Here is a 25,040-nt window from a genome sequence, read left to right on the forward strand (position 1 = left end):
GCGGGCATTGGATTTCCGTGGACCTCACGCACCCAAGAGCACAGGACCAGGGGCTGCTGAGAGTGGGTCCTGCGAGATCAGGCCCTCATCTCCCCTGCGCGAGCCAGCGTGCGCCCCCGACCCAGCACCGAGCAGCCGGGGGCCAGGCTGGCTGGCATTTAAGATGACCCACCAGAGAGCCTGTGAAGGTGGCACGTGAGTGAGGTCGCCTTTTCTTGGCGAGAGGAAGGGTTTCTCTGCACTCAGAACTGGCCCGGGTCAGCCGGGCTGGGGTAGGAGGGAGGAGACGGAGGCTGCATCCCTCCCGATGAGGCTGAGTTCCTGGTGCTCGTGTGGGGTCCTGAGCGGGTTTGGGGGCACCCTGCCGCGCCGTGCTTCAGCGTTCTCAGCCAGCAGACCGGGCAGCCACCTCCCTGCAGGAGCTACAGTGTTGCCTGCTCAGGTGTGGCCAAGGTGCTGGATTAGGGGTGCCCGACCCAATTCCAGGGACGCTGCAGGGCTGGGGCACGGGCAGGGGCTGGGGGCGAGGAAGGCTTTGCTGCACCCATACCTCCGGATCCCACCACCATGACCTCTTTGGGAGACCTGAGCCTTTTCAGGGGTGGGGGCCCCCCACCCAAGTTGTGGGGGGGAACACTGCTGAGTCTCTTAGGGAGCTTCTAGGTGCTTTCAGGAGCCCACCTGCCTCAGCGCACGCTCTGCCTTTTCCTGGGCTGTGAGCGCCGCACCTCCCCTTCCCCAGATGGCGGTTGTCTGAGCCCCACGTGAGCCCCGCCCTGCCCGGAGCTCACATCATCAATCACCCGAGGGACACAGAGGAGAGCTGGGCTGTGTGCACCCTCCCCAGGTGGCACCACTCCCCGGCGGCACCGCCCTGGCCCTTCACGGAGCATTCCTTTGGGCCACCCCTTGCTGAGACGCGCAGGGCAGAACCCAGCAGTCTGACCAAGGAGGGCCCACTGGAATCACCCCCTCCCTTTTTCTGGGGGCTCACTCTCTGTTAATACAGCCCAAGATGGTGGGTGTTGCTCAGGGAACCTGGGCCAGATTCTCCCCTGCAGAGGGAGATCCTTGACAGAGATGCCCTGAGGTAGACCCCCGGCTGTGCCCATTCCCGCCCTGCACAGCCCAGGGCCAGTGCCCCCCTCCGGGGACCCCCAGCAGGCTTCGGGCCCACCCATCCGCTGGCAGCCCTCCTGGCCTCGGTTCCTTCTGTTTACTGGACCACCGCTCCTCCAGGGGCTGCCGGTCTCACCTACCTAGTTTTCAGGCCCACTCAGCGCCCACCCCAGGGCCACCAGGGCAGGAGCAGCTGCGGAAGGTCCCATGGGGGGAGCAGGGGGTGGGCAGGGGGAGAGGCTGAGGCTGGAGGGGTCTGGAGGGGAGTGCAGGCTCACTTGAGCCCCCAGGATCCCCTCAGGGTCGGCGATGACCCACCACTTCCCCTCTTCTCCCAACCCCCTCCACGCCCCTCCCTGCCCGCTGGGAGGGAGTTTGGGCCACAGCAGCCCCTGGCCCACTTGGTTCTCCTTTTCTTGTTGGAATTTCCCGCCCAGGCTCGGCCCTGCAATGAGGGAAGATGGGCAGCCGTGGGGTCCAGATGGCGGGTGCCCATCTGTGGCCGAGTGCCCCCCAGGGCAGCCGCCTAACTGCCGTCCGTCAGCCGCCACCACCCAGGCAGGCGGCGGCCTGTGGGGCGTCTCCCGGGCGAGGGGTCACGCAGGGCAGAAGCCCCACTGGGAGAGCCAGGCCACAGGGGGTGTCCGGGAGACATCAGCACCCCTGGGAGAGCCCCCCAGCGTGTGGAGGACTTCAGGTCAGCAGCCAGCCCCACAGCACGGGCAGTGACTCGGGCGTGCGGTCACTCCGGGGCCCAGATCCAGCTGCCTGGTTCAGATGCTGGGCCTGAGGGTGGGCAGCCCCGACCCTCGACCCTCGACAGGCCCATCTCCTGGGGTCTCCTGCCTCCCCCTCCACGTCGTCCTCCCCACTGCCCTGCACTCCCGCCTGGTTGCACATCACCCGCCCTCTCCCCACCCCCTCCCCGTCCCAGAGCACTGCGGCCAGGATGCAGTTTGCGTCAGAAACTCAAACTCTCATTTGGGACCGGTGGGCGGGCAGGGTCTGGGTAGGACAGGGTGGGGTCAGGCCTGCAGCGGGGACCACATCCGATCAGGCCACAGTGGCCCGGCCTTCCTAGAACTGGGCGGGAGGGGCCTGCTGCAGAGGAAGTGGCAAGTGGGCAGTGCCCAGGCCAGCCGATCGTGGTACTGAGTGTGCCAGTTGGCCCCGTGTCGGTCAGGAAGCCAGGTGGGCGGGTGCCAGGGCCCGGCCCTTCCCACAGCCACGTGATCTGGCTGAGTCAGCCGAGAACACCCAGGCAAGGCCTTGAGCAGGGCAGGCCTCTTCCTGCCCCTCTCCGCAGGGCTCAGCCGCTCCGAGGTGGCCTGTCTGGGAACTGTCTCTCTGGGGGAGACCCGACTCCCACCACCTCCCCCAGGATCCTGTACCCACTTCCCTTCTGTCCCTGCCCTCAGCCATCTTCAAGGTGCACGGGGACTGGGGGCTTGAAGCTGTGCCACCTCGCGGGGACCCGGGCATGGTTCAAGCCACTGGACCTCAGGCTGGTCTTTTCTGCTCTTGGGACCTCTTTAAAATGAGATCTGCATCTTTAAAATGGGATCATGAGATCTGCTACCCTCACCTCTCCGATATCATAAGAATCACATCAGGTGGAATAATGCATCTGAAAGGGCCTGGGACGCGCCAGGGGTCCATCAGCACAGGTCCAAAGTTCTGAACACTGGTCTGGACCCGTCAGGGATGCGCCCACATGCCAGGGTGCGCTGAAGGGGCTGCTGCTCCCGTGGGGGCTGCTCAGGCTGCCCAGTTTGAGCCCCAGATGCTAGGTCCAGCTGGGGGACAGTAGCCAGGACATGTTTCTGGACCCTCATGGCAGGGACTTCATGGTCACTAGCCTTGGGACCTTAGCAAGTTTCTGGAATGCAAATGTGTGGTGTTGACATGATGGTTGCTGTCCTTTAACTGATGGCTACTGTCCTTCCCTGGGATCTGCTGACCTCTCCATTGGGTGTGCAGACAGAGAGCCAAGCAGGTGGGTTCACATTGCTTCATCCCTGAGCTTATCTGTGATTTCAGAGCATTTTCCCCCTCGCCTTTTACAATCCGTTTCGTTCAAGCAGAAGTGAGTGCACTGTGAGTGCAGGCACATTGGTGGTGGCCGGGCTGCAAGTGCCTGCTTCTCCTGCACCCACCAATTAACAGAGAGCACCCCGTGGCCCGAGCCGCATCTCCCCTGCCCAGGAACCCTTGCCCTCCTACCCTCTAGCACAGCTGGGCCAGTTGTGACACTCAGCCACTGGTGAGAAAGCTAACCAGGCAGCCAGGAATTCACACTGGGTTCACCGTCTCGGCCTCTGCAGGGGACTTTGCCACCCCCACTCAGAGGAACCCCCCCTTTACAAATAGGGGCTCAGAGACGAGCATGGCCAGCTGAGGCCACAAAGCCATTACAGGCAGGGCTGGACCTTTTCCCAGGCTCAGAATCGTCTCCCCCACCTCCACGCCTGCAGGTGGGATGCGAAGTGAGTCCGGGATTCTGTTGGATTCCTTCTCAGAGCCTCAGCCCTTCCCAACGAGAGCTGCAAGCGGCTCAGCGGATTCTGGCCCCAGATAAGCGGGCTGCAAGCGGCTCAGCGGATTCTGGCCCCAGATAAGCGGGCTGGGCGTCCTGCCTGTGCTGGCTGATAAGGCACCAATGACCTTTCTTTACAAAGATCACATTGTTCTGGCCCGAAGGTGGGCCTCTGGAGGGAGGGGACAGCGTTTAGAGGCAAATAACTGCTCAGAAGGCAGCTTCCAGTGGGAGAGGGGAGGGGCAGGGTGGGCTCTGTGCAGCTCTCCAGGCCTTGATGTTGGCCAGGCGGATTTGGCCCGGGGCAGAGAGCTTGTCACCTACCAGGTGCCCGAGCAAGTGCTGGAACTCAGGGACACGGGGCTGGCCCGGGCAGGGCCGAGCCTGACCTATACCCCATCCACTCTGGGCCAGCACCACGTGGGACCCGTCTGCCCCCGACGCTGGGGGACCTTCGTGCCCCAGAAGGGAAACGGAAGCCGAGGAGCCTGCCCAGGCCGTGCAGGGTGAGGGCGGCCAAGCCGGAAGTCGGAGCTGCCTCCCGTCCTGGGCTCCCCTACCTGTCCCCCTCACCTCCCAGGTGGCCCGGGAGTGGCAACGGGGCAGGAGGAAGTGGGGAGCCCTAAGGAAGGGGACCAGGAGGCACCTGCGGTTGACAGGACGGCTCCTGAGCCAGGGTAGAACTTGAAGGTCACCTTGTCCAGCCCCCTGTGGCCGGGCGGGGATGCACCCAGACACCACCCGTGGATACGTCCCCGCTGTGGCTGCAGGACCCTGACGGCTACTGGCAGTGATGTTTCACTTGAGGCCCCCGTGGTGCCCATCGGCCCTGGCATTCTGCATCCTCGGGGTGCAGGCGGGGCATAGGAGTCTGGAGCAGGCTGCAGGGAGGCTGCTGGGACTCAGAGGACGCCGGGGAGGCGGGTCCGGCCCTGGATGCCCGGACAGCCGCCACCTTGCCCGGAGCAGGGCTGCAGGAGGGGCCCCTGCCCTACTTGCTCTGGGCCCCCAGGGCTACTCCCTGACCCGCGACAGCCCTAGCCCCTCTCAACCCCCTTGCCAACGTGAGCTAATTCATTCTGGAAATGCTGCGTTGGCCCTATAGGTGCCCAGCTTGAGTGGGTACCCGGGGCTTCAGGCAGTCGAGGAATCAGCTGGGATGTGCCCCACAGCGGAAGCCCAGCCCGGCAGGGAGTTACCGCATGGCCCGAACTAAGACACGAGGGGTGTGTGCCTCGGGCCCCAAGACGGGCAGACGTGCTGCCCCCGAGAGGGCTCTGGGACCGGCATCTCCGCTCAGAGCCGTGCCTGGCGTCGGGCAGTGAGTCTCCACCCCAGGCCCAGGTTCTAGGTGCTTCCTTTCCCAAAGGTTTGGTGCCTGCCCCCCTCCTTCCCGAAAGGCCCTTCGGGGTCTGACTTTGTGGCGGCCGAGAAGGGCAGCTGCACAGGGTGAGCCAGGGTCAGGGTTCCTCTGCGGGGACCAGCCGGGAGGAGGAGGGGTAGAAGGCCAGCCCTGCCTCACCTGGAGCTTCGCGGGCCAAGGGGTGGGCCCGCCTGGCCGCCTGCCTCGATGGGGAGGAATGCTCGCTCAGACAGACAAACCTGGCGCTCCCATCGGCAGGCGGCTTGTCCCCAGGGGCACGTGTGCCTCCAGGGCTGGGATTCCTGCTTGCTGGGTGGGCCACGAGGGCTCCCGCAGCAAGCCACAGCCCACCGTCCCCCAGAAGTGCCACCACTGCCAGGGCCTGCAGGAAGCTGGCCACACCTGCGCCCTAAACCCTGCAGGTCAGCGTGGGAAACGCTGCCACGCCTTCCCAAGCCCCGAGGCTGGCTTGGTCTTGGGTCTGAGCAGGGGCTGGAGCGGCTTCCCTGCTGAGCTCCAGGCCTGCAAAACCCTCCCCCGAGGCTTGGCCAGGGCTGGGCAGTCCCAGGCCACAGACACCCAGTGACCTTCTCCCCAACCGCCGCCCCTCCTCCTGCTTCCTGGCCTCCACTATGAGCTCCCCCGTAGCGGGCCCGGGGGTCTCTGGGCTGGGGCCCCCCTCTTGCTGAAACACCCGAGGCTCCCGCACAGGAATGTCAGGGCCCCTCACACTCAGGCCCCGTCACGTGCTGTGTCGAGGACCGTCTCACCGTGTCGGGGTGCCCTTGGGCTCCTTCCTCCAGGCCCTGCAGTGTCCCCTCAGACACCTGGACTTCATGATAATAAGGACCAAGTGAAGCCACAGCCAAATGTCAAATCAGCCTCATTTATGGCAGCGGGGGAGGAATTTGGGCAACTGTAGGCCGAGGGCGAGCTGTGTACAGACGAGCATCACCCCAGTAACCAAGGGTAACGGAGGGGTGTTACTGTGGTCGGGGCACAGGCCAGCTGTCAGAGGTTGGGGAGGCCAGTGAGGGCAAGGCACGTGGCGGCCCGAGACGGCTCAGGCGGGCAGAACCCAGGCTCCAAGGGCCCAGGGCTGGGCCCAGAGAGAGCGTGCCCTGAGCCCTTGGGCAGCTGGAGCCCAGGCCGGGACAGAGGGAGAGAGCTGCCTGCCGTGGGTGTGGTCCCTGGTTGCTGGCTCAGCCTGGGAGTCTATTTCCTCATCCACCTGTTCTTCTTTCCCTCCCTCCATCCTCACGGACTGGCTCCCGTCCTCACGGGTCTGTGCTCCCTGGGCTACGAGCCTTCGGCTTTCCCTGCGGGGTGCAGAGCAGCAGCCAAGGGCATGGTCAGCCCAGCATCAGGTTGGCGGTCCTCCCGGCTTGGAGCCTCCAAGGTTCCGCAGACCCGCCAGGTGCCGGATTCCTCCTGCCTCCTGCCGGTGCCTGGAGGGCAGGGCCTCAGTCCTCGGCTGCACCAGGCGTGGCAGGAGGCCTGGGACAGGAACCTCACCAGGGTTACCGTGGAAATCGGCCCCCAAGCTGACGCTGGCCAGAGGTTCCTCCCCTAACCCGCGGAGAAGGAGGAACAAAGCCCAGGGGCGTTTGCTCTGCTGCCTTCATTCACCCCGGGCTCTGGGGTCCCCAAGCCCTGGAGCGGAGTGGCACTCACGCCCGCTGCAAGTCCCTGCTCCCGGCCCTGGGGAGACGCAGCAAACGGGAGGGACAGTGCTGTCCCCTTTCCTGGAACTTGCATCCTGGGGTGGAAGAAAGTTGACACAGAAGAAGGAATGCAGGAGCGACACTCCAGCAACTTGGACTGTTCCACGGGGATGTGGCATTGTGTGAGACAGAGGGGTGGCAACCTTCTGGGAAGTGACATTTGAGCGGAGAGTGGAATTTGAGAAGGACCCAGCCACACGGATGGACGGAGATGTGGGCGAAGGCGTTCGGGGGGGAACGTCAGAGCAGAGGCCCCAGTGGGCACGGGCTTAACATGTTCAAGGAACATAACCGGGGCCAGTGTGTCTGGGGCAAGTGGATGACAGAGCCAGGCAGGGAATGAAGTGGGAGGAGCGGGTAGGGGTCCTGGATGGCCTGGAAAACAGGGACACGGAGACAGAGGCCGGACTGTGTTCTAGATGCAGTGAGGAGCCTCTGGCGAGAGGGGCCCTGGATTTAGCTCTGAAATGAACGAAGCAGCATCTCCCCCTCCTTGACCCCAAATGAGATCACAGACAGCAGCCAGGGGTGGGCATTGGGAAGACCGAGGGGCTGCGTGTACACCCTGAGGCCTTGCCGAAGGAGAGGGGCCACCTCGCTGTCCGAGTGGGTCAGAGGGGGGCCTTTGGGGGCCCGCGCCTGGTCTGGGGTGTCAGGACACAGAGGGGGTATCCACGGGTGCACGCCGGCACTGCACTCGGATTGGTGGGTGTCTGTTCTGCCTGCACCAGCTGTTCAGCCACTTGGATGTCACCTCTGATGTGTCTGATTATTGGGCAAATAGGAAGGAAGGGGGGACAGGAAATCAGGCTGCTCTGCTGACGAGAGATTCACGGAGGAGGGAGGAGAGTTCGGATGGATGGATGGATCGATCGATGGGTCGATGGATGGATGGTTAAATGATTGGATGTTTGGGTGGATGGATGGATGGATCGATCGATGGATCGATGGATGGATGGTTAAATGATTGGATGTTTGGGTGGATGGATGGATGGATCGATCGATGGATCGATGGATGGATGGTTAGATGATTGGATGTTTGGGTGGATGGATGGATGGATCGATCGATGGATCGATGGATGGATGGTTAAATGATTGGATGTTTGGGTGGATGGATGGATGGATCGATCGATGGATCGATGGATGGATGGTTAAATGATTGGATGTTTGGGTGGATGGATGGATGGATCGATCGATGGATCGATGGATGGATGGTTAAATGATTGGATGTTTGGGTGGATGGATGGATGGATCGATCGATGGATCGATGGATGGATGGTTAAATGATTGGATGTTTGGGTGGATGGATGGATGGATCGATCGATGGATCGATGGATGGATGGTTAAATGATTGGATGTTTGGGTGGATGGATGGATGGTTAAATGATTGGATGTTTGGGTGGATGGATGGATGGTTAAATGATTGGATGTTTGGGTGGATGGATGGATGGCTAGGAGGTTAGATGGATGGACAGATAGGCAGGTGGGAAGATGGGTGGTTGGATGGATGGATGGATGGATGGATGGAAAGGAGGGAGGGAAGGTGGGAGGATGGTGTATATGAGCAGATGGTGGGGCTCACAGACTAATGAGTCCCACTGGTCGCTGGTTGTTAGCTGTGCTGGGGGAGAAGAAAGGCAGCCAGTGACCTCTGTGCCCTCCCCACCATGCCCTGGTAGAGCCGGGGCACATGGCCAGATGGGGGAGCTGAGATGTGTGGGCAGGAGCCCCTCTCCCTGCCCCAAGTTTGCAAGACTCAACCCCTAAGAGACATGCAGCTCCAGGTGAGGGAGGCCTACCTGTGTCATCCCTCATCACCCGTCCTGGGGCCCCCAGGGCAGGAGCAGGTCTGACTCACCTTGGCTGCCAGCCGGGTGCTTGGAAGATCTCAGCTACATGAGTAAGAAGGCGGCGGACCTCCTCTCAGGTGCTGGCTCCCTGGCCTGAGACACACGTGGGGAGTCAGTGAGTGACCACGGGGACTCTGCAAGCAGGGCCTGGGCTTCCAGACGCCCGCCCCCTCCTCCCCCGCAGTGGGTTTGCTAGAAGCTAAGCTGAACTGGTGAGAGGGGGGACCCGGGCCAGGATTGAGAATCAGCCTACTTGACTCAAGCACAGCTGTCGCCAATTAATAGCTGTGCGACCTGGGGCCAAAACTCCCAACCTCTCTGAAACCAGTTTCCCCATCTGTGAAATGGCAGAGGTAACAAGCTTAGCCAGGTGACACGGTAGTGATTAGGAAGGGAGGGGCCCCTGGGCCCACTGCAGCCTTGGAGCCCCCCTACTCTGACCCCTGGGCAGGGAGCACAGAGGAGTTTCTGGGGCTGCCGACGGAACCCTGGGCCACCCTGCCCACTCCTGAAGCCCCGCCCGGGTCCACTCGCCCACCTGTCACAACAGGAAAGGCTCTGTGTGTCTGCTGCCCCGCCCAGGAAGGCCCAGGGCCAGGGGAGAAAGCGGGGACTTTGTCCTGGGCTTGGCAGGAGGCCACCGGCCCACCCGGGAGGCGGCAGGAGGCACCCCTGGGCCTGGAGAAATCGGTCACTGGGCCTTTATGCAGCACGTCCTCAGGAAGTGGAAAGAGCCCAGGATTCAGAGCCGGAGTTCCTGCTCTGCCAACGTCTGCCAGGCCGTGACCACAAGGCTAGGCCATCAGCTCTTGGAGCCATGATTTTCTCATCCATAAAATGGGCTGACGTCGGTGGCGCAGTACGGTCCACTGGGAGCTGCTTGCCCCGGCCCCACTCGGGGTGGGGCTGCAAGGGGGCAGGAGACAGAGGGAGCTGCCTCTTTCCTGATCTGGGCAGACCGGGGCAGTGGCAGGGCTTGGGAGGGCACGGCAGGCACCTGAAGGACTGGCCGTCGGGCTCCCCCGGGGCTGCTGCTTCTGTTGGAACCGGACGCTAGTTTGGGCAGTGCTGTGAAGCAGGAAGGTGATGTCTTGGGCGGAGCGTGGATTCGGGTGCACCTCACCATAAGCACACCTGCACTTCCTCTCCGAGTTAAGGTGCTTTGGGTGCAGGTATCAGAAACCCAGCCGAGGAGCTGAAGCAGGGGAGGGCAGGAGGCGGGGTCTCGAGGCGTCCTTAGGCAGGCGGGATGGGCAGGCCGGGTTCAGGGACGGCCCCAGCCTCCTGCCAGCTCCCCCGAGAGCTCTGCGTCCCCCTCTCTGGGCAGCTCTTGGCCCCTCCCCCGCGTGCACGGAGCCCCATCCCCTGGGGGGGGTGGTGGCCCAGCATGGGTCAGGGGTCCACCTCAGCCCCATTTCACCGTGTCCAGGGTCCCACAGAGCCGACTCGGTGCCGGGCCGGGGGGGCAGGGGGTCCCGCCACACCCGTGACAGCCAAACTTCCAGCGGGGCTGGTCCGGGCCTGGCTTCTGACATGGGCCCTGGAAAGCCTGAGCTTGGCCGTGCAGCCTTCCCTGGGTGACCTGCAGGCCCCTCGGGCCCTCGTCCCATTTCTGAGACGTCCCCTGAGTGGGGACCTGACTGTAAGACACGGTGGCCCCAGCCACTCGGCCCTGACTCTCCGGCGTGTCTCTGGTCCCCTCGCCGGGGCGGATGCAGGATGCCCACCTCCAGGCCCCAGGCTGCCCCGGCCTCGGCGTGAGGCGTGACCAGTGCTCTCCCCTCCTTCCTTCCAGAAGCCCCCCAGCGCCCACGCCATGAAGGAGGAGGCCTTCCTGCGACGACGCTTCTCCCTGTGCCCGCCCTCCTCCACCCCTCAGAAAGTCGACCCCCGGAAACTCGGCCGCACCCTGCTCTTGGGTGGAGAGAATGAGCTCGACCCTCTGGGTCCAGGTCAGCGTCCACACGGGAACCCGGTCACCTGGCACGTGGGCCACGGGCGGGGACAGCTGCCGAGCCTGGGCCCTCCTCAGCTTCGAGGCCCAGCTGTGTGGCCTCGGGCAGGTCCCTTTCCCTCTCTGTGCTGTCCCGCTTGGGGAGGGCGGGCGTCGGCCTTGCTGTGCTCACACCCCAGCCCCTGGTGCCTCCGGGTCAGGATGGTTCTCCCCTAGTCATTGCTCCTCCACTTCCTGCAGGGACCTGGCAATAAACCACCAGCCACAGGGAGGGGGTGGGAGTGGCCGTCAGGTGGCCTCAGACCTCCTGTGAGACCATCACCGTCTTCTTCCTGCCCGTGAACCTGAGCTTTAGAAACCTGCTTCAAAACAAACGGAGCTATATGGAATCTAAAAAAAAAAAAAAAGGTTCTGAAAAACCTAGGGGCAGAACAGGAATAAAGATGCAGACATAAAGAATGGACTTGAGGACATGGGGAGGGGGAAGGGTAAGCTGGGACGATGTGAGAGTGGCATGGACATAAATACACTACCAAGTGTAAAATAGATAGCTAGTGGGAAGCAGCTGCATAGCACAGGGAGATCAGCTCAGTGCTTTGTGACCACCTAGAGGGGTGGGATAGGGAGGGTGGGAGGAAGACGCAAGAGGGAGGAGATAGGGGATGTATGTATATGTATAGCTGATTTACTTTGTGATACAGCAGAAATTAATACACCATTGTAAAGCAATTACACTCCAATAACGATGTTAAAAAAAAAAAAAAAACCGGAGCCAGGCATGGGCAGCCGTTCCCCCCAGGGTCGAATCCAGACCCCTCACGCCCCCCTCCCTCCCCTCAAGCAAGCTGGAGAGGAAGCCTGCCGGGAGGGGCGCGGGGACAGTGTCCGGCCACCTCCCTCCGAGAGCCCAGCACTGGGGAGCAATGGAATTCCAGCCAGCGGATTTGGGGCGTGGGGGGAAGCCAGGTGAGGTCTGGGTACCCTGAACTGAAAACAGGGGGCCTGTCTTACAGACCCCAGAGGATGTGCCACACCAGCGCCCAGGGCACCCGGGCTCCTCCCAGCGGTGACACCCCCTCATGACGCTGGCTGGTGTTGATTAGCTCTCTGGTCCCGCAGCCACCGCCTGGGCTGGCTTCCTGCCCCACCCAGGCCAGCCGTGCCCGGTGCCCGTGCCTCGCCTGCCACACACTGGGCAGCGGCGGAGGGGCTGCCCGGCAGCGTGCCCCGGTCCTCACGCCGGCCGCTCTCTTGCAGGGAAGGACATGGAGCCCAACAGCCCATCGCCGCCCAGGGATGAAGGGCCCCCGACCCCAGGCTCTGCCACGAAGGTGCCACCGGTAGGAGCCCGGCTGTGGGAGGACCCGAGGCAGGGAGCCTGCCCTGGGGACGATGGGAAGTGGCTGGAGGGAGGGGGCAGCAGGGCCGCCGGCCGAACCCAGCATTCCCAGCCCTTGGCTCTGAATCAGGGAGGCTGCTGGGGCCGGGGACGGAGTCACAGAGCTTGTGAGTTGTTTATCAAAGCCACCTTCTTGAGTAACACAGGTCGGGGATGCAGGGCCCGGAGAAGGCTGGGGCTGCCAGGGGGCCTCAGGGACAGAAAATCATGGTAAAAGGAGGCCCCGGGCTCTTCTGTCATAGGGAACCCACCCAGTATGAGCGCATCCGCCCTCTGCCTTTGTCTGTGCTGTGCCCTCCACCCGTGCGCCCTCTCCAGGGCAGCGCTGAGTTCGGGGAAAGGGCACGTGCACACACACATACACACACAAATGCACATACAGACACACACACAGATACACATACACACACAGATACACACAAATGCACATACACACACACACACAGATACACATACACACACAGATACACATACACACATAGATACACACACAAATGCACATACAGATACACACAGGTGTACACACAAATACACATACAGATACACAGATATACATACACACACAGATACACAAATGCACAGACACAGATATACATACAGATGTACACACACACACAAATGCACATACAGACACACACAGAGATACACACACACAGATGCACACAGCTGTACACACAGATACACAAGTGCACATACAGATACACACATGCACACACAGATGCACAACATACATGCACACACAGATGCACACACACATGTACACACACATAACACACATACACAGAGATGCACATACACACAGATACACACACATATACACAGATACACATACACACAGATGCACACATATACGCACAGATATACACACACAGATACACACACACACACACACACACACATCCCACGTGCTCCCCAGCCCAGCGCCTCTCAGCTGGGGCCCAGCCGTGCACCTCCAGGCAGAAGCTCTGGTCCAGGGAGGGTGTGGGGCCCCAGGTACAGGTGCCCGGTTGTAGACACGCCCTTCCTTCCCCCGAGGGCCTCAGGCCAGGGGAGCCACAGCCCCCGGATTGGAGGCCCCGGTTCTGGCGGTGCAGCTGGGGGGCTGGGGGCACATAGAGGCCAGTTCTCCCCACGCTGGCTGCCCCGCGAGACCCAGAGTGACAACTGCCTCGCTCCTCTGGGACCCCACGCCCTCCTCTGTCAAACAGGGGGTGTGTGGCGGTCCTCACGGTATTCCCTGTGTCCACTTCCGGCAAGGAAGAAACCGGACCTTTCGTGGGTCCCCCCTCAGCCAGCGTTTCCCCGCCTCGGTCCCCAGGGCTGCCGGCTGCTGGGAGAGCAGTTGGAGCGCCTGCATTTGTGTGTGTGGAATTTTTTTAATTAAAAATTTTGTTTTAGATTACAGTAAAATACACAGAACAAAATTTACCATCCTAACCATTTTTAAGTCTACAGTTTAAGTACATTCACGTTATTATGTCACCATCACCACCATCCATCCAGAGAACTTTTTCATCTTATAAAACTGACACTCTGTCCCCATTAAACATTCACTTCCCACCCCTCCCCCAGCTCCGGGCCCCCGCCGTCCTACTTTCTGTCTCTATCAATGTGATGACTCTAGAGACCTCCCATGAGTGGAATCACATAGAATTTGTCCTTTTGTGTCTGGCTTACTTCACTTACTATAATGTCCTCATGTTCATCCAGGTTGTAGCTGGGTCAGAATTTTCTTCCTTTTTTTTTTTTTCTTCCTTTTTAAGGCTGAATAATATTCCACTGTGTGGCTGGACCATACTTTGTTTATCCAGTCATCTGTCTACGGACACATTTATTTTTCTGAGACACAGATTTATTTCATGAAAACATGGTTCTTCCTTCTACAACCCAATAAAACATTAAACCCAATAAAACCACAGCAAATGTTGTCAGGAACACTCAGTTCAAATTTCAGATTTCACCCATTCAGAAATGATGTCTGGGCATCCTCTCTGGGCAAGGCCCACACCGCTGTAGGTGCTGGGGATGGAGTCGTTGGATAAAACAAAGTCCCTCTCTCCTGGAGCTTATGTTCTAGAGGGAAGACAGGCACCAGACAAAACAAGTAAAGTCTAGTACATGTCAGAGGCTGAGGGAGGAAAGAAAGGACAGCTCTGGACACCCCCAGGTTCTTTTTTTTTTAACAGTTTTTTTAAATGTATTTATTTATTTTATTTATTTATTTTTGGCTGCGTTGGGTCTTCGTTGCTGCGCGCGGGCTTTCTCTAGTTGCCATGAGCGGGGGCTCCTCTTTGTTGCGGTGTGCGGGCTTCTCATTGTGGTGGCTTCTCTTGTTGTGGAGCACGGGCTCTAGGTGCATGGGCTTCAGTAGTTGTGGCACGCGAGCTCAGTTGTTGTGGCTCTCGGGCTCTAGAGTGCAGGCTCAGTAGTTGTGGCACACAGGCTTACTTGCTCCGTGGCATGAGGGATCCTCCTGGACCAGGACTCGAACCTGTGTCCCCTGCACTGGCAGGCGGATTCTTAACCACTGCGCCACCAGGGAAACCCACCCCCCAGATTCTTAAGAGCGACTTGAGCCTGTTCTAAAAGGCACAGCTTGGGGAAAGATACAAACTCTAATATATATGAGATAAATATAAAGTATTTAATATATTAATATTAGATATCATATACAATATAATATAGCATAATACAGTATAATATCATGTAGTGTATAGTAACATATCAGATATGTAATATACAAGCAGTTCTTTACGTATATACACACACATATGTGCATATATATTATATAGTTCTTCCATGAGATAAAATTCAAATAGCACAAAATTAACCATTTTTGATGAACAATTCAGTGACACTTAGTGCATTCACAACATTGTGCAGCCATCACCTCTGTCTAGTTTCCATCACCCCAAACAGACACCCTCTTAGCAGCCAGCACTCTGCTTTACCTCTCTACGGATTTGCCTATTCTGGACATTTCATATAAACGGAGCCATGCGATGTGTGGGGTTTTGTGCCGGGCTTCTCTCCCTGAGCCCCACCCAGGCTGTGGCAGGTGTCAGTGTCCCTGGATGGATGGACCACAGTCGGCTTGTCCACTCATCAGTGGGGGGCACATTTGGGCCGTTTCCACTTTTCCGCTGTTGGGAACAGAGCTGCTACGAACATGCGTGTACAAGTATCTGAGTCCCTGTTTTCAGTTCTTTGGGTTTATATCTCAGAGTGGAATTGCTGGGCCATCATGGTGACTCTGTGGCAAGATGGAATTCTAGAAAATTCTGTAGTTGACTTTTGGGGGAAGTGCCGAACTGTTTTCCACAGTGGCTGCCCGTTTTACTTTACAGCCCCACTGGCAGAATAAGGGTTCCCGTTTCTCACATCCTCAACAACACTTGTTTCTGTTCTTTTTTAAACGCAGTAGGTGTGAAGTGATGTCTCAGTGTGGTTTTGATTTGCATTTCCCCGATGCCTGATGGCGATGTGCATCTCTTCACTTTCTTATTGACCTTTTGTAAGTCTTCTCTGGAGAAACGTCTTTCCAAGTCCTTTGCCCGTCTTTGAATCGGGCTGTTGTTGCCTTTTAGTTGCTGAGTTGTAAGAGTTCTTTCTATATTCTGGACACTAGAGCCTTGTTAGCTATATGATTGCAAAAGCTTTCTCCCATTCTGTAGGTCGTTCTAAATCACTTTTTTAAAGGAATTTTTACGTTTTTGGTCAGACTCCCGCGTTCATGGTTCTGAGCAGCGTGCCTCACTGCTGGGGGTGCTGCGTTATCGCCTGCTGTGCCTTGAGGTTCAGTGGCCCTCGGGAACGAGCAGGAGGGGCTGGTAGGCCTGGGCGTGGTCCCCAGCATGGCTCTAGGATGCAGGAGTAGGGGCAGTGTCTGCAGCGCTAGGCAGGGGCCGCAGTGACCCGGCCCAGTGGGCCTGGGGGGGCCCAGGAGCAGAGGGTCGCAGGGCACAGGCGCCCCATCCCGTCCACCCCCCAGCCCCGCCGTCCCCAATCGCACCTCTCTCTTCCTCTGTTGCCCCAAACAAGCTCCTTTCAGCCGCATCTGGTGGAAAGCTGGGCGGCAGGGAATTGGCAGAGGGTTCATTCATTCATTCATTCATTCATTCATCTATTCATCCAAGATGCTCACCGAGCTCCCAGCTGCTGGTGCCAAGGGGATGCTGGGATGAAATCAAGCCCAGTGGAGCTCTCGACAGTAAGCAGAAACGTCTGTGTGGCTGTAATTGCAGGAGAGGCTCAGCCGGCCAGGGGTGGCTGGTGTCATCAGGGTCTGATGCCAGCAGGGTGGGCAGAGCCGTCTTCCTCCCGGGGAAGCAGCTCAGCGGGGCCTGAGGAAGGAGCAGGGGTGGCTCAGCAACAGGGAAGAGCATTCAGGCAGGGGGAACAGCATGCGCTAAGGAAGCTGGGGGCACCAGGCGCAAGAATCCCAGCTCCCCGGGAGCTGGAGGGTCAGCCCAGGCCCCAGAGGCCTGTCACCCGGGCTCCTTCTCACCACTCCCGCTTCAACTCAGAGGCTGCTTCTAGAGCAGAGTCCCCCAGGCGCCTCGCCCCATGTCCCTGTCTTCCTGGGATCCCGAATGTCCTCACTTGTCTCAGAGAGTGCACTCAGAGTGAGACTGCCCGAGTTCAGCCCCAGCTCGGCCCCTCACGAGCTGTGTGACCTCTGGCAGGTCCTGAGCCTCTCTGTGCCACAGCCCCCTCACCTGCAGGGCGTGGGTAGCAAGAACGACTGAAGCTGCGGTGGTTCCCGTGCACACACATGCTCTCCAACCCCCTCTCTCACCCCCCGTTCCCTGGGGGTGGCCTGTCCCTCTGTTCTAACCCCAGCACCTGAGGCCATGCCTGGCACGTAGTGCCGTGGGGACAGCCGGTCCCCGGGACAGTTCCGGCCGCAGCCCTGCCCCTGGCTCTGCAGCCTCAGGGGTCACTGCACCTCTCTGTGCCTCAGTTTCCTCATCCATCGGATGGGGTAGTAACTGGGCCCACCTCCTGGGTGGTCGTGAGAAGTAGGTGAGCAAAGGCAGTAAAGACCTGAGAGGACCTGGCGATGGTGGAGCGGTCAAGAGCGTTGCCGAGACTGCTCACCTCGCGCAGGGAGGGAGCCGAGGGCCGTTGGCCTCTGGTCCTGCGTGCCTCCCTCCATTGCCTGGAGGCGCCGGGTGGAGGCACTCAGCCCAGAGGACGAGCAGGGCAGGCAGATTTCTGCACAGGACCAGAAAGGGAACGTTTTAAGCTCGGCGGCCACACGAGCTCTGTCGCAAGAACTTGCCGCGGCCGTTAGAGCCAGTGCGGCCACGACAGCACGCCAACAGTGGGCGTGTCCGGTGCCACGATAACCGGATTGGTGGATGAGGAAATCTGAATTTCATCATTTTCACATCTTGCGTTGATTTTTTTTTTTTCCCCATCCCCTTAAAAATGTAAAACCTGGGACTTCCCTGGCGGTCCTGTGGTTAGGACTCTGGGCTTCCACTGCAGGGGGCGTGGGTTCAATCCCTGGTCCGGGAACTAAGATCCCACAAGCCACGCAGCATAGCCAAAAAAAAAAAAAAAAGTAAACCCCATTCTGGGCTCGCAGGCCCGCAGCCTTTAGTCCTGGCTTTTTCTCCCCACTCCCCCACCCCGGTCTCCGTTTCCCCGTCTGTTAAAAGCCCGAGGCCCCATCCGCTCCCAGATCCCTGGATGCAGCTGCCCGGTGGGCCTGGCCGGCTGCGCCTCCTCCCTGCAACCACCAGGGGGCTCGGGAGAGGGCCTGGGCATTGCCCCACCCAGCAGCTGCTGTCAGGGCACTAGGGGTGGGGATCCCCACCGCACACGTGCGCCCTCCCTGACCGGAGGCGGGGCGCCAGGTGGTGGCTAAGATGGACGCCTCCTGGGCCCCACGGGGAGGGTCACTGCCATGTGCCCAGTGCAGGCCCCCAGGGAAGGGGTCCACCACAGACACGCCCCCGCTGACCCACCCCAGCTCGTGTTCACGTGCTCACCTCGTGAGGCCTGTTCATCCCCCCGGGGCAGGGAGGGGGAGGGACGCGTTTCTCCCACCTCCTGCTTCCTGCGCCCCGGCACCACCCCCTCACCCCCTCACCACAGCACACCTGTCCTCTTCTCCCCTCCTCCAACAACTTGAGTCTCTCTTGCAGGCGGAATACAGGCTGTGCAATGGGTCCGACAGGGAATGTGTGTCCCCGACAGCCAAGGTCACCAAGAAGGAAGCTCTCAAGGTGGGCCCAGGCCTGGGGAGGGGGCACGGTGTGTCGTTTGTTGGATGAATGGGCACCCCAGCCAGTGAGGCCACACCTCCACCCCAGCCTGCCAAAGGGAGGGGGACAGACTGCACCCTGGCCACCTCCACACCCCCTCTACCTGTCCTCTCCCTGCCCCCCTCTTCGTCCCCCGGCTAGACGGTGGAGGCCCTCACGAGTAGAAGGCCCCCCGGGGAGGGCCAGCCCAGGGCCTTCTCCCCTGACCCACCCGCGGGTGCCCTGGGCCCAGGCACAGAAGGAGAGCTACCGCCAGGAGAAGAAGCGCGCCACCAAGCAGCTGCTCAGCGCCCTGACAGACCCTAGCGTAGTCATCATGGCCGACAGCCTGAAGGTGAGCACGTGTGTTTCCCAGCGTTGGCCAGGCTCCCTCGGGAGGCCTCCCCCAGGGACAGGGCAGGGTCGCCGGCCACTCGGGACACGGTTAGGCATGCTGGCTGCTGCAGATTGTGTGTGTCCTGGGGCTGCCCTGACGAATGACCACAAGCTGGTGGCTTATAACGACCAAAGATGATTCCCAGGTCCAGAGGCCAAAGCCCAAAACCAAGGTCCTGGCAGGGCCAGGCTCCTTTCCAAGGCTCTAAAGGGGGGTTCTTCCTGCCTCTCCCAGCTTCTGAGGGCCCCAGACATCCCTGGACTTGTGGCCGCGTCCCTCCAGCCTCTACCTCTGTGGTCACCTGGCCTCCTCCTGTGTCTGTGTCCTCCTCTCCTCTTATAAGGACACGGTCACTGGGCCAGGGCCCACCCCGCTCCAATGCAGCCTCATCTTCACTCGGTCACATCTGCAGAGACCCTATTTCTAATTAAGGTGGGGGGCCCTGACCTGCTGGCAGGGGTCCCAGAGTGCCCATAGAGCCCCCTGCTGGGATACAGGAGGGAGGTGACACTCGGGCTTTGGGAGGAAGGACCGGGGTTGGGGTCAGAGGTCTGTGTTCAGACCTCACTGAGGCAGCGAGAGACTCCCTCGCTCCCAAGCTTCGGTTTCCCCCTCCGTACAGAGCGGGTAAAGCTGCCGAATCCCAGGGCTGCCACGAGGGGCAGAGGAGACAAGGGGACCAGGGAGCCTGGGCGTCTACAGAGCCCTGGGCCCACGTGGCTCCTTTTTTCTGCTCCACAAAATTATGAATAAAAAATTAAGTACAAAAGTGAATATTTAGGATGAGAAAAGAAATGATTACAGGTTTCAAAATCACAAAGCTGACAGTTGCAACAGTCATGTCCGATTGCCAGTTCCCCCCAGGGCCCTGGCAGGGCCTTGAACTTGAGCTCCGTGAACTTCACCAGTAAATCTGGCTACAGCATCTTCCTGTGGATTCACCATCATTCAGAGTTCCTGTTAAACACTAAAAGAGAACTCTGCCCGGAGCCCAAAGCCCTGTGTATCTGCCCCTCCCCCAGCCGTCCAGATGCCCCTGGGTCCCGGGCAGGCATGGACGGCAGCGCCCCTCCCCCCAGATCCGCGGGACCCTGAAGAGTTGGACCAAACTGTGGTGCGTGCTGAAGCCGGGGGTGCTGCTCATCTACAAGACGCCCAAGGTGGGCCAGTGGGTGGGCACGGTCCTGCTGCACTGCTGCGAGCTCATTGAGAGGCCCTCCAAGAAGGACGGCTTCTGCTTCAAGCTCTTCCACCCACTGGACCAGTCCGTCTGGGCCGTGAAGGTACCGCAGTGCGAGCCCTGGGGCTCGGGAGGGCCAGGCACGGGGAGAGCCCCCGGGGGCCGGTGGCTGTGTGGGAGGAGAGCACCGATGGGCAGTGAGGAGGCTCATCCTGGGGCCCCAGCGGCACGGAGTCCAGAAATGGGCTGACAGTTCCAAGGGTTAAGTCACTCAGTGGCCAGGGGATCAGATGTGGTCACTGGCCTTCTATGTGGAACACGTGCGGAGGTTGGGGGCGCTCAGGGCCTGGGGGCCCCATGGGATGAGATCACACCTCGAGCCCTGTCCAGAGGCTGAGGAACGGGGCCATGGGAGGGCAGCTGCTCTGAACCCAGACCTCACCCTCATAACCTGGGGGCTGCCCAGCCCAGGACCAAAGGGGGTCAGGTTGCCAAGTGAAATCCTGAATGCCCAGTTAAATTTGGATTTCAGAGGAAGATCAAAAAGTTTTTTTAGGGACTTTCCTGGTGGTCCAGTGGTAAAGAATCCGCCTTCCAATGCAGGGGACGCGGGTTCAATCCCTGGTCGGGGAACTAAGATCCCCCATGCCGCAGGGCAACCAAGCCCGTGCGCCACAACTACAGAGCCCACGCGCTCTGGAGCCTGTGCGCCACAACTAGAGAAGCGAAAACCCGCATACCACAACTAGAGAGAAGCCCGTGCGCTGCAATGAAAGAGCCCGCATGCCTCAGCGAAGATCCTGCGTGCCACAACTAAGACCCGACACAACCAAATATAAATAAAAATAAATAAATAATAAATAAATCTTTTTTTTAAAAAAGTTTTTTTAGGATAGGTATGTCCCAAAAAGAAACGAAATTGAGTTATTTGTAGTGAGGTGGATGGACCTAGAGTCTGTCATACAGAGTGAAGTGAGTCAGAAAGAGAAAAACAAATACTGTATGCTAACACATATATATGGAATCTAAAAACACAAAGTATTTCCCAAATATTTCATGGGGTATACTTATACTATATATGTAATTTTTCTGAGATTCAGATTTAACTGGGTGTCCTGGATCTGCACATGCTGATTCTGGCCACGCTAAAGTGGGGGGCTCGGAGCTGGAAAGCCAAGGGTGGGACCACCAGCTAAGAAGAGGGACAGAGCACCCCGCCCGTTCACCTCTCTTGCTGCCTGCCACGTCTGCGTGACCAGGGGCCTGACCCTGCCTAGGGGTCCTGAGGCCCCGGAAGCGTCCACGCGTGTCTGAGTGTGGGTCCACATGACCGCACGACCTGTGTTTCCACCCATCCCTGGCCCATCCCTCGGGTGACGCCGGGTCTCTGCCTCTCCAGGGCCCCAAAGGTGAGAGCGTGGGCTCCATCACACAGCCCCTCCCCAGCAGCTACCTGATCTTCAGGGCCGCCTCCGAGTCGGACGGTAAGTACCTGCCTGCCCTGCTGGTCTCCACGGTGACCCCACCTGAAGCACCCCTCCCCTTGGCGGGATTTAGGCCGGGTGTATGGGGCCCCGGTTCGGACTCCTCCACCGCCATCCAAGGAGGCAGCCTGGTGTCGGCGGATGAGCCCGCCATTCACCAGCCCCCTCTCTGGAGCCTCAGTCTTCCCCGTGGGCAAAAGATGAACCGTAGCACTGTCTCCCCAGTTGCTATGCGAATCTGATGACCTTATTTAAAAGCAACCAGATAACAGTTACTGGGTGCCAACCACGTGCCAGGCACCACTGAATCAGCAGATGCTACTGTTACCATCCACGTTTGACACATGCGGAGATAGGTTGGGTGAACTGCAGATGAGAAAGTGCTGGAGCCGGGGACGAAGCCCGGTTCCCAAATCAGCGCACGTGTTTGGAGCGCCCTCTAGTGGCTGCCCCGAGTAAACGCGGCTGCCCACACACACACACACACCGCCCCATCGCCAAGCCCTGAGGGCCGGTGCCTCCCAGGGATCTGGTGTAAGACTCCCACCCCACCAGCGGTCCAGGGCAGGCAAGGCCCTGCCCGAGGCAGCCTGGACTGACCACTGGGCTCCGGCCCTCCCGGCTGGGAGTCTGGGGCAGGCGGCCGTCCCTAAGGTGCCACGCCACCCCCTGGTGGCCAGATGCTGCATCCACGCTCCAAGGGGCTGTCCTGAGTCGCTTGAATGCCACCCTCATTTCCCCAGCCCCCCACTCGGTGCCAGGCCCCTCGTGGGCCCTGGGATGGGCTGGGCAGCTAGTGCTCCCATGGAGTCTGCAATCTAGTGCGGGAGAACACCAGCAAACCAGCAGACAGGGCTAACTGGGCTGAAGCATGAGCTGAGTCCCTGATGGGGTCGGGGGCCATGGTCAGGGAGGAGGGGCATCCACAGCCCCTGTGGGTATCAGGGTGGGCTTCCTGGAGGAGGAGGAGGAGGAGTGGGCTCGAAGGATGCATGCTATTTAGGATGTCTAGTCCCTTGTGGCAACCACAAAAAACGCACGTCAGGGCCCCAGGCCCCACTCAGCAGGTGTGGGTTTCCCAGGTCTCACCTGCGGGTTCTGCTCCCATGAGCTCCCCACCTTCCACCGCCATAAACTTTCAGCCCTGGCTGAAAGTTGGAAGGTTGGTATCCAACCAAGCCTGCAGTGAAACCCCCCGCAGGACGCCGGGTGTCCTCCTGAGAACCAGGAGCCACCATCCCTGCAAGCCCCTCCTCTGCGATCCCCAGCGCGCCCCTCCCAACGCCAGGCCCCGGGGATGCACCACAGAGAGTTAGGGAAGGAAATTCACCGTCTCCAAGAGGGTCACACTTTAAAGGCTTGGAGAAGGAAAGAACCGAGTTCAAGGTCCTTTAATCCCAGGTCCAGCCCGCGGGTGGCGTCTACCAGAAGGGCTGCAGGGCGCTGAGGACAAGGGCTGGGGGCCGGGGGCGGCCGGCTCTGTCCACCCCACCCTGCCTCCCCGCCCGCCTGGCCCTCCCCAGCTCTGTCCACCCCACCCTGCCTCCCCGCCCGCCTGGCCCTCCCCTCCCCCCGGAGCTGTTCCAACACCAGGCACCGCCTCTCTGCGGCCTCGGCTCAGCAACCCCTCCCCCAGCCTGCCACCCCCCTCCTGCCCTGTGCTCCAGGCCAGGAAAGCCCTCCGCGCAGAGGCCCCCTCCTGCCCCGACCTGGGGGGCCAGTTTCCATCAGGGAGGGCCCTCGCCCTGACGCCACAGGTGGGAGCTCGCAGGGCCTCGGGGTGCACAGTGGCCTGAGCTTGCTACGAGTATGACCTTGAGGGGGTCACTTACCCATCCTGGCCTTAGCCCTTGTCTGTAACGTGGGTGACTGACAGTGCGCTGGGAGTGGGGAGTCCGGTGGGGGGCTCCTTGTTGAGGAACGGAGGGACGGGGGTGGGCAGGCTCCCCAGTGCGCAGTGGGTGCCTCCCCAGCTGGGGGCTGCTCATCGCCCCCGACCCCCACCCCCCCCCACTACAGGCCGCTGCTGGCTGGACGCCCTGGAGCTGGCACTGCGCTGCTCCAGCCTCCTGCGACTCAGCGCATGCAAGCAGGGCCGCGACGGGGAGCCCGGGTCCTCGCCAGACGCGTCACCCTCCTCGCTCTGCGGGCTGCCCCCCTCGGCCGCCATCCACGACCAGGACCTGTTCCCGTGAGCAGGGGCGTGGCGGGCAGGGCCCAGCCCCTCCCGGGAGCCTGCTGGGGACTCCTGGGCCCGGGCTCTCCCTGGCACCACCGCACGGGGTCTCCTTGTACGTGGGAAGGAGATGGGGGGCAAATGCCGTCGAGGTCTGGCTGCCCAAACCCCAGGCCAGGAGGCAGGCCTCCTCCACTCGAGGTGGACCGGGGCGCCTCAGGGTGTTCGCCTGTGAACTGGGGCTTATAGTGTCAAATGCCCATCGCTGAGGCTTTTCAACACAGGGATGGGGCTGAGGCGCCCGGCAGCGAGGGGTGCCCCGGGTGAGGGTACTGGGGGGTATGCCCAGAGGTGGGCGTGCCTGGGCCTCACCTGTGACCAGCAACCCACGGGCGCCATCCCCCTTCCAGACTGAACGGGTCCTCCCTGGAGAACGACGCTTTCTCAGACAAGTCAGAGAGAGAGAATGCTGAGGACTCGGATAAGGAGACCCAGGACCACAGGCGGAAGGCGGAGAGCGGGAGTGACCAGTCGGAGGCCCCGGGGCGCCCCGTGCGCAGAGGGACCACGTACGTGGTGCAGGACCACGAGGAGCTGGGGGAGGTGAGAGCCCGCCCTGCCTGGAGCTCGGGCGCCGCCCGGCACCGCTCCCCGCATCCCTGACGCAGTGGAGGCAACGCCTGGCCGTCCCCTCGGGGAGAGCTCGCAGGGTCTGCTGCACCCAGAGGGCCAGGGAGACGGGAAGGCCAGGATGGCCGGGACCTGGGGAGGGCCGCGGGGCTCTGGCGAGGGTGGTGGGAAGGCCACAGGGGAGTTTCAGGTGGCGGCCTGCCGGGGTCCAGGTGAGACTTTCAGAAGGTCCAGGGGCAGAGGTGGAGCCGGGGACCCGCTAAGGAGGAGCGTTGTCTGGACAAAGCTGATGGCGCCCTGGACCTGGGTCGGGGTGGGGAAGGGAGAAGGGGTTCAGGGCGCGTCCAGAGGCAGGCGGGCAGGAGCCAGCCTGACGGCGATGCCACCCGTGAGACGGGCGCTCGGGAAGAAAGAGCTGGTGGCTGGGGGTGGGACCAGGCTGTGTCCCAGGCTTGGACGTGCAGGGGAGACGCTGCTGCACGGGAGGGTCTGGGGCTCGGGGGGCCGTCGGGACATAGGGCTTGGGTGGGCAGCCCAAGGGGCCCAGGGGTGTGGCAGGGAGGGGAGGGGTGGGCTCAGGGGCAGCTGTGCTGGGAGCTGGAGCAGGAGAGACAGGGTGACACGGGGGTGGTGGCGACTTTCACCAGGGCACTTTCGGTGGAGAGGAGGGGCAGAAGCCAGAGGGGAGGGTTAGAGGGAGTGCGGGCGGGATGGGGGGTGCAGGGGATTCCCAGCTGCGGCAGCTGCCATGCACGCCCCGAAGCTGGCCTGGACATCAAAGCCGGGGAGCCACAGCCTCGTGGGGGTCAGACGTGACCTCTGCCTCTGGGGGCTTCCCCTCCCCTCGGTGCCCAGACGAGCTGTCCAAGCGAGTGCCACTAGGCCTCCGCCACAGCTCTGCAGACACAGAGAGGCAGAGTGACTGCCTAAGGTGGCCCAGCAGGGTGGTGATGGGCCCTGATGCAGGGCTGGCT

At 60.9% G+C, this 25,040-nt stretch overlaps 1 protein-coding gene across 12 annotated transcripts in view; it reads left to right on the forward strand.

Moving 5' to 3' along the window:
- The window catches only part of OSBPL5 (oxysterol binding protein like 5), a 69,047-nt gene that overhangs the window by 27,872 nt on the left and 16,135 nt on the right, over positions 1-25,040 (forward strand). For 2 of the 12 annotated variants that reach the window (XM_036861488.1, XM_036861499.1), the window contains exons 1-9: positions 10,393-10,544; positions 11,804-11,886; positions 16,082-16,155; positions 18,101-18,181; positions 18,358-18,554; positions 19,619-19,879; positions 21,176-21,260; positions 23,280-23,451; positions 23,847-24,039. In XM_036861488.1, the coding sequence (XP_036717383.1) occupies positions 10,521-10,544; positions 11,804-11,886; positions 16,082-16,155; positions 18,101-18,181; positions 18,358-18,554; positions 19,619-19,879; positions 21,176-21,260; positions 23,280-23,451; positions 23,847-24,039 (1,170 nt within the window). In that variant the 5' untranslated portion in view covers positions 10,393-10,520. Of the gene's footprint in view, positions 1-10,387; positions 10,545-11,803; positions 11,887-16,081; positions 16,156-18,100; positions 18,182-18,357; positions 18,555-19,618; positions 19,880-21,175; positions 21,261-23,279; positions 23,452-23,846; positions 24,040-25,040 lie in introns of those variants that run through there. The other 10 variants (XM_036861492.1, XM_036861491.1, XM_036861494.1 and 7 more) reach the window with 10 other exon arrangements.

Source organism: Balaenoptera musculus, chromosome 8 (assembly GCF_009873245.2).
Source record: "Balaenoptera musculus isolate JJ_BM4_2016_0621 chromosome 8, mBalMus1.pri.v3, whole genome shotgun sequence".
Lineage (NCBI taxonomy): Eukaryota > Metazoa > Chordata > Mammalia > Artiodactyla > Balaenopteridae > Balaenoptera > Balaenoptera musculus.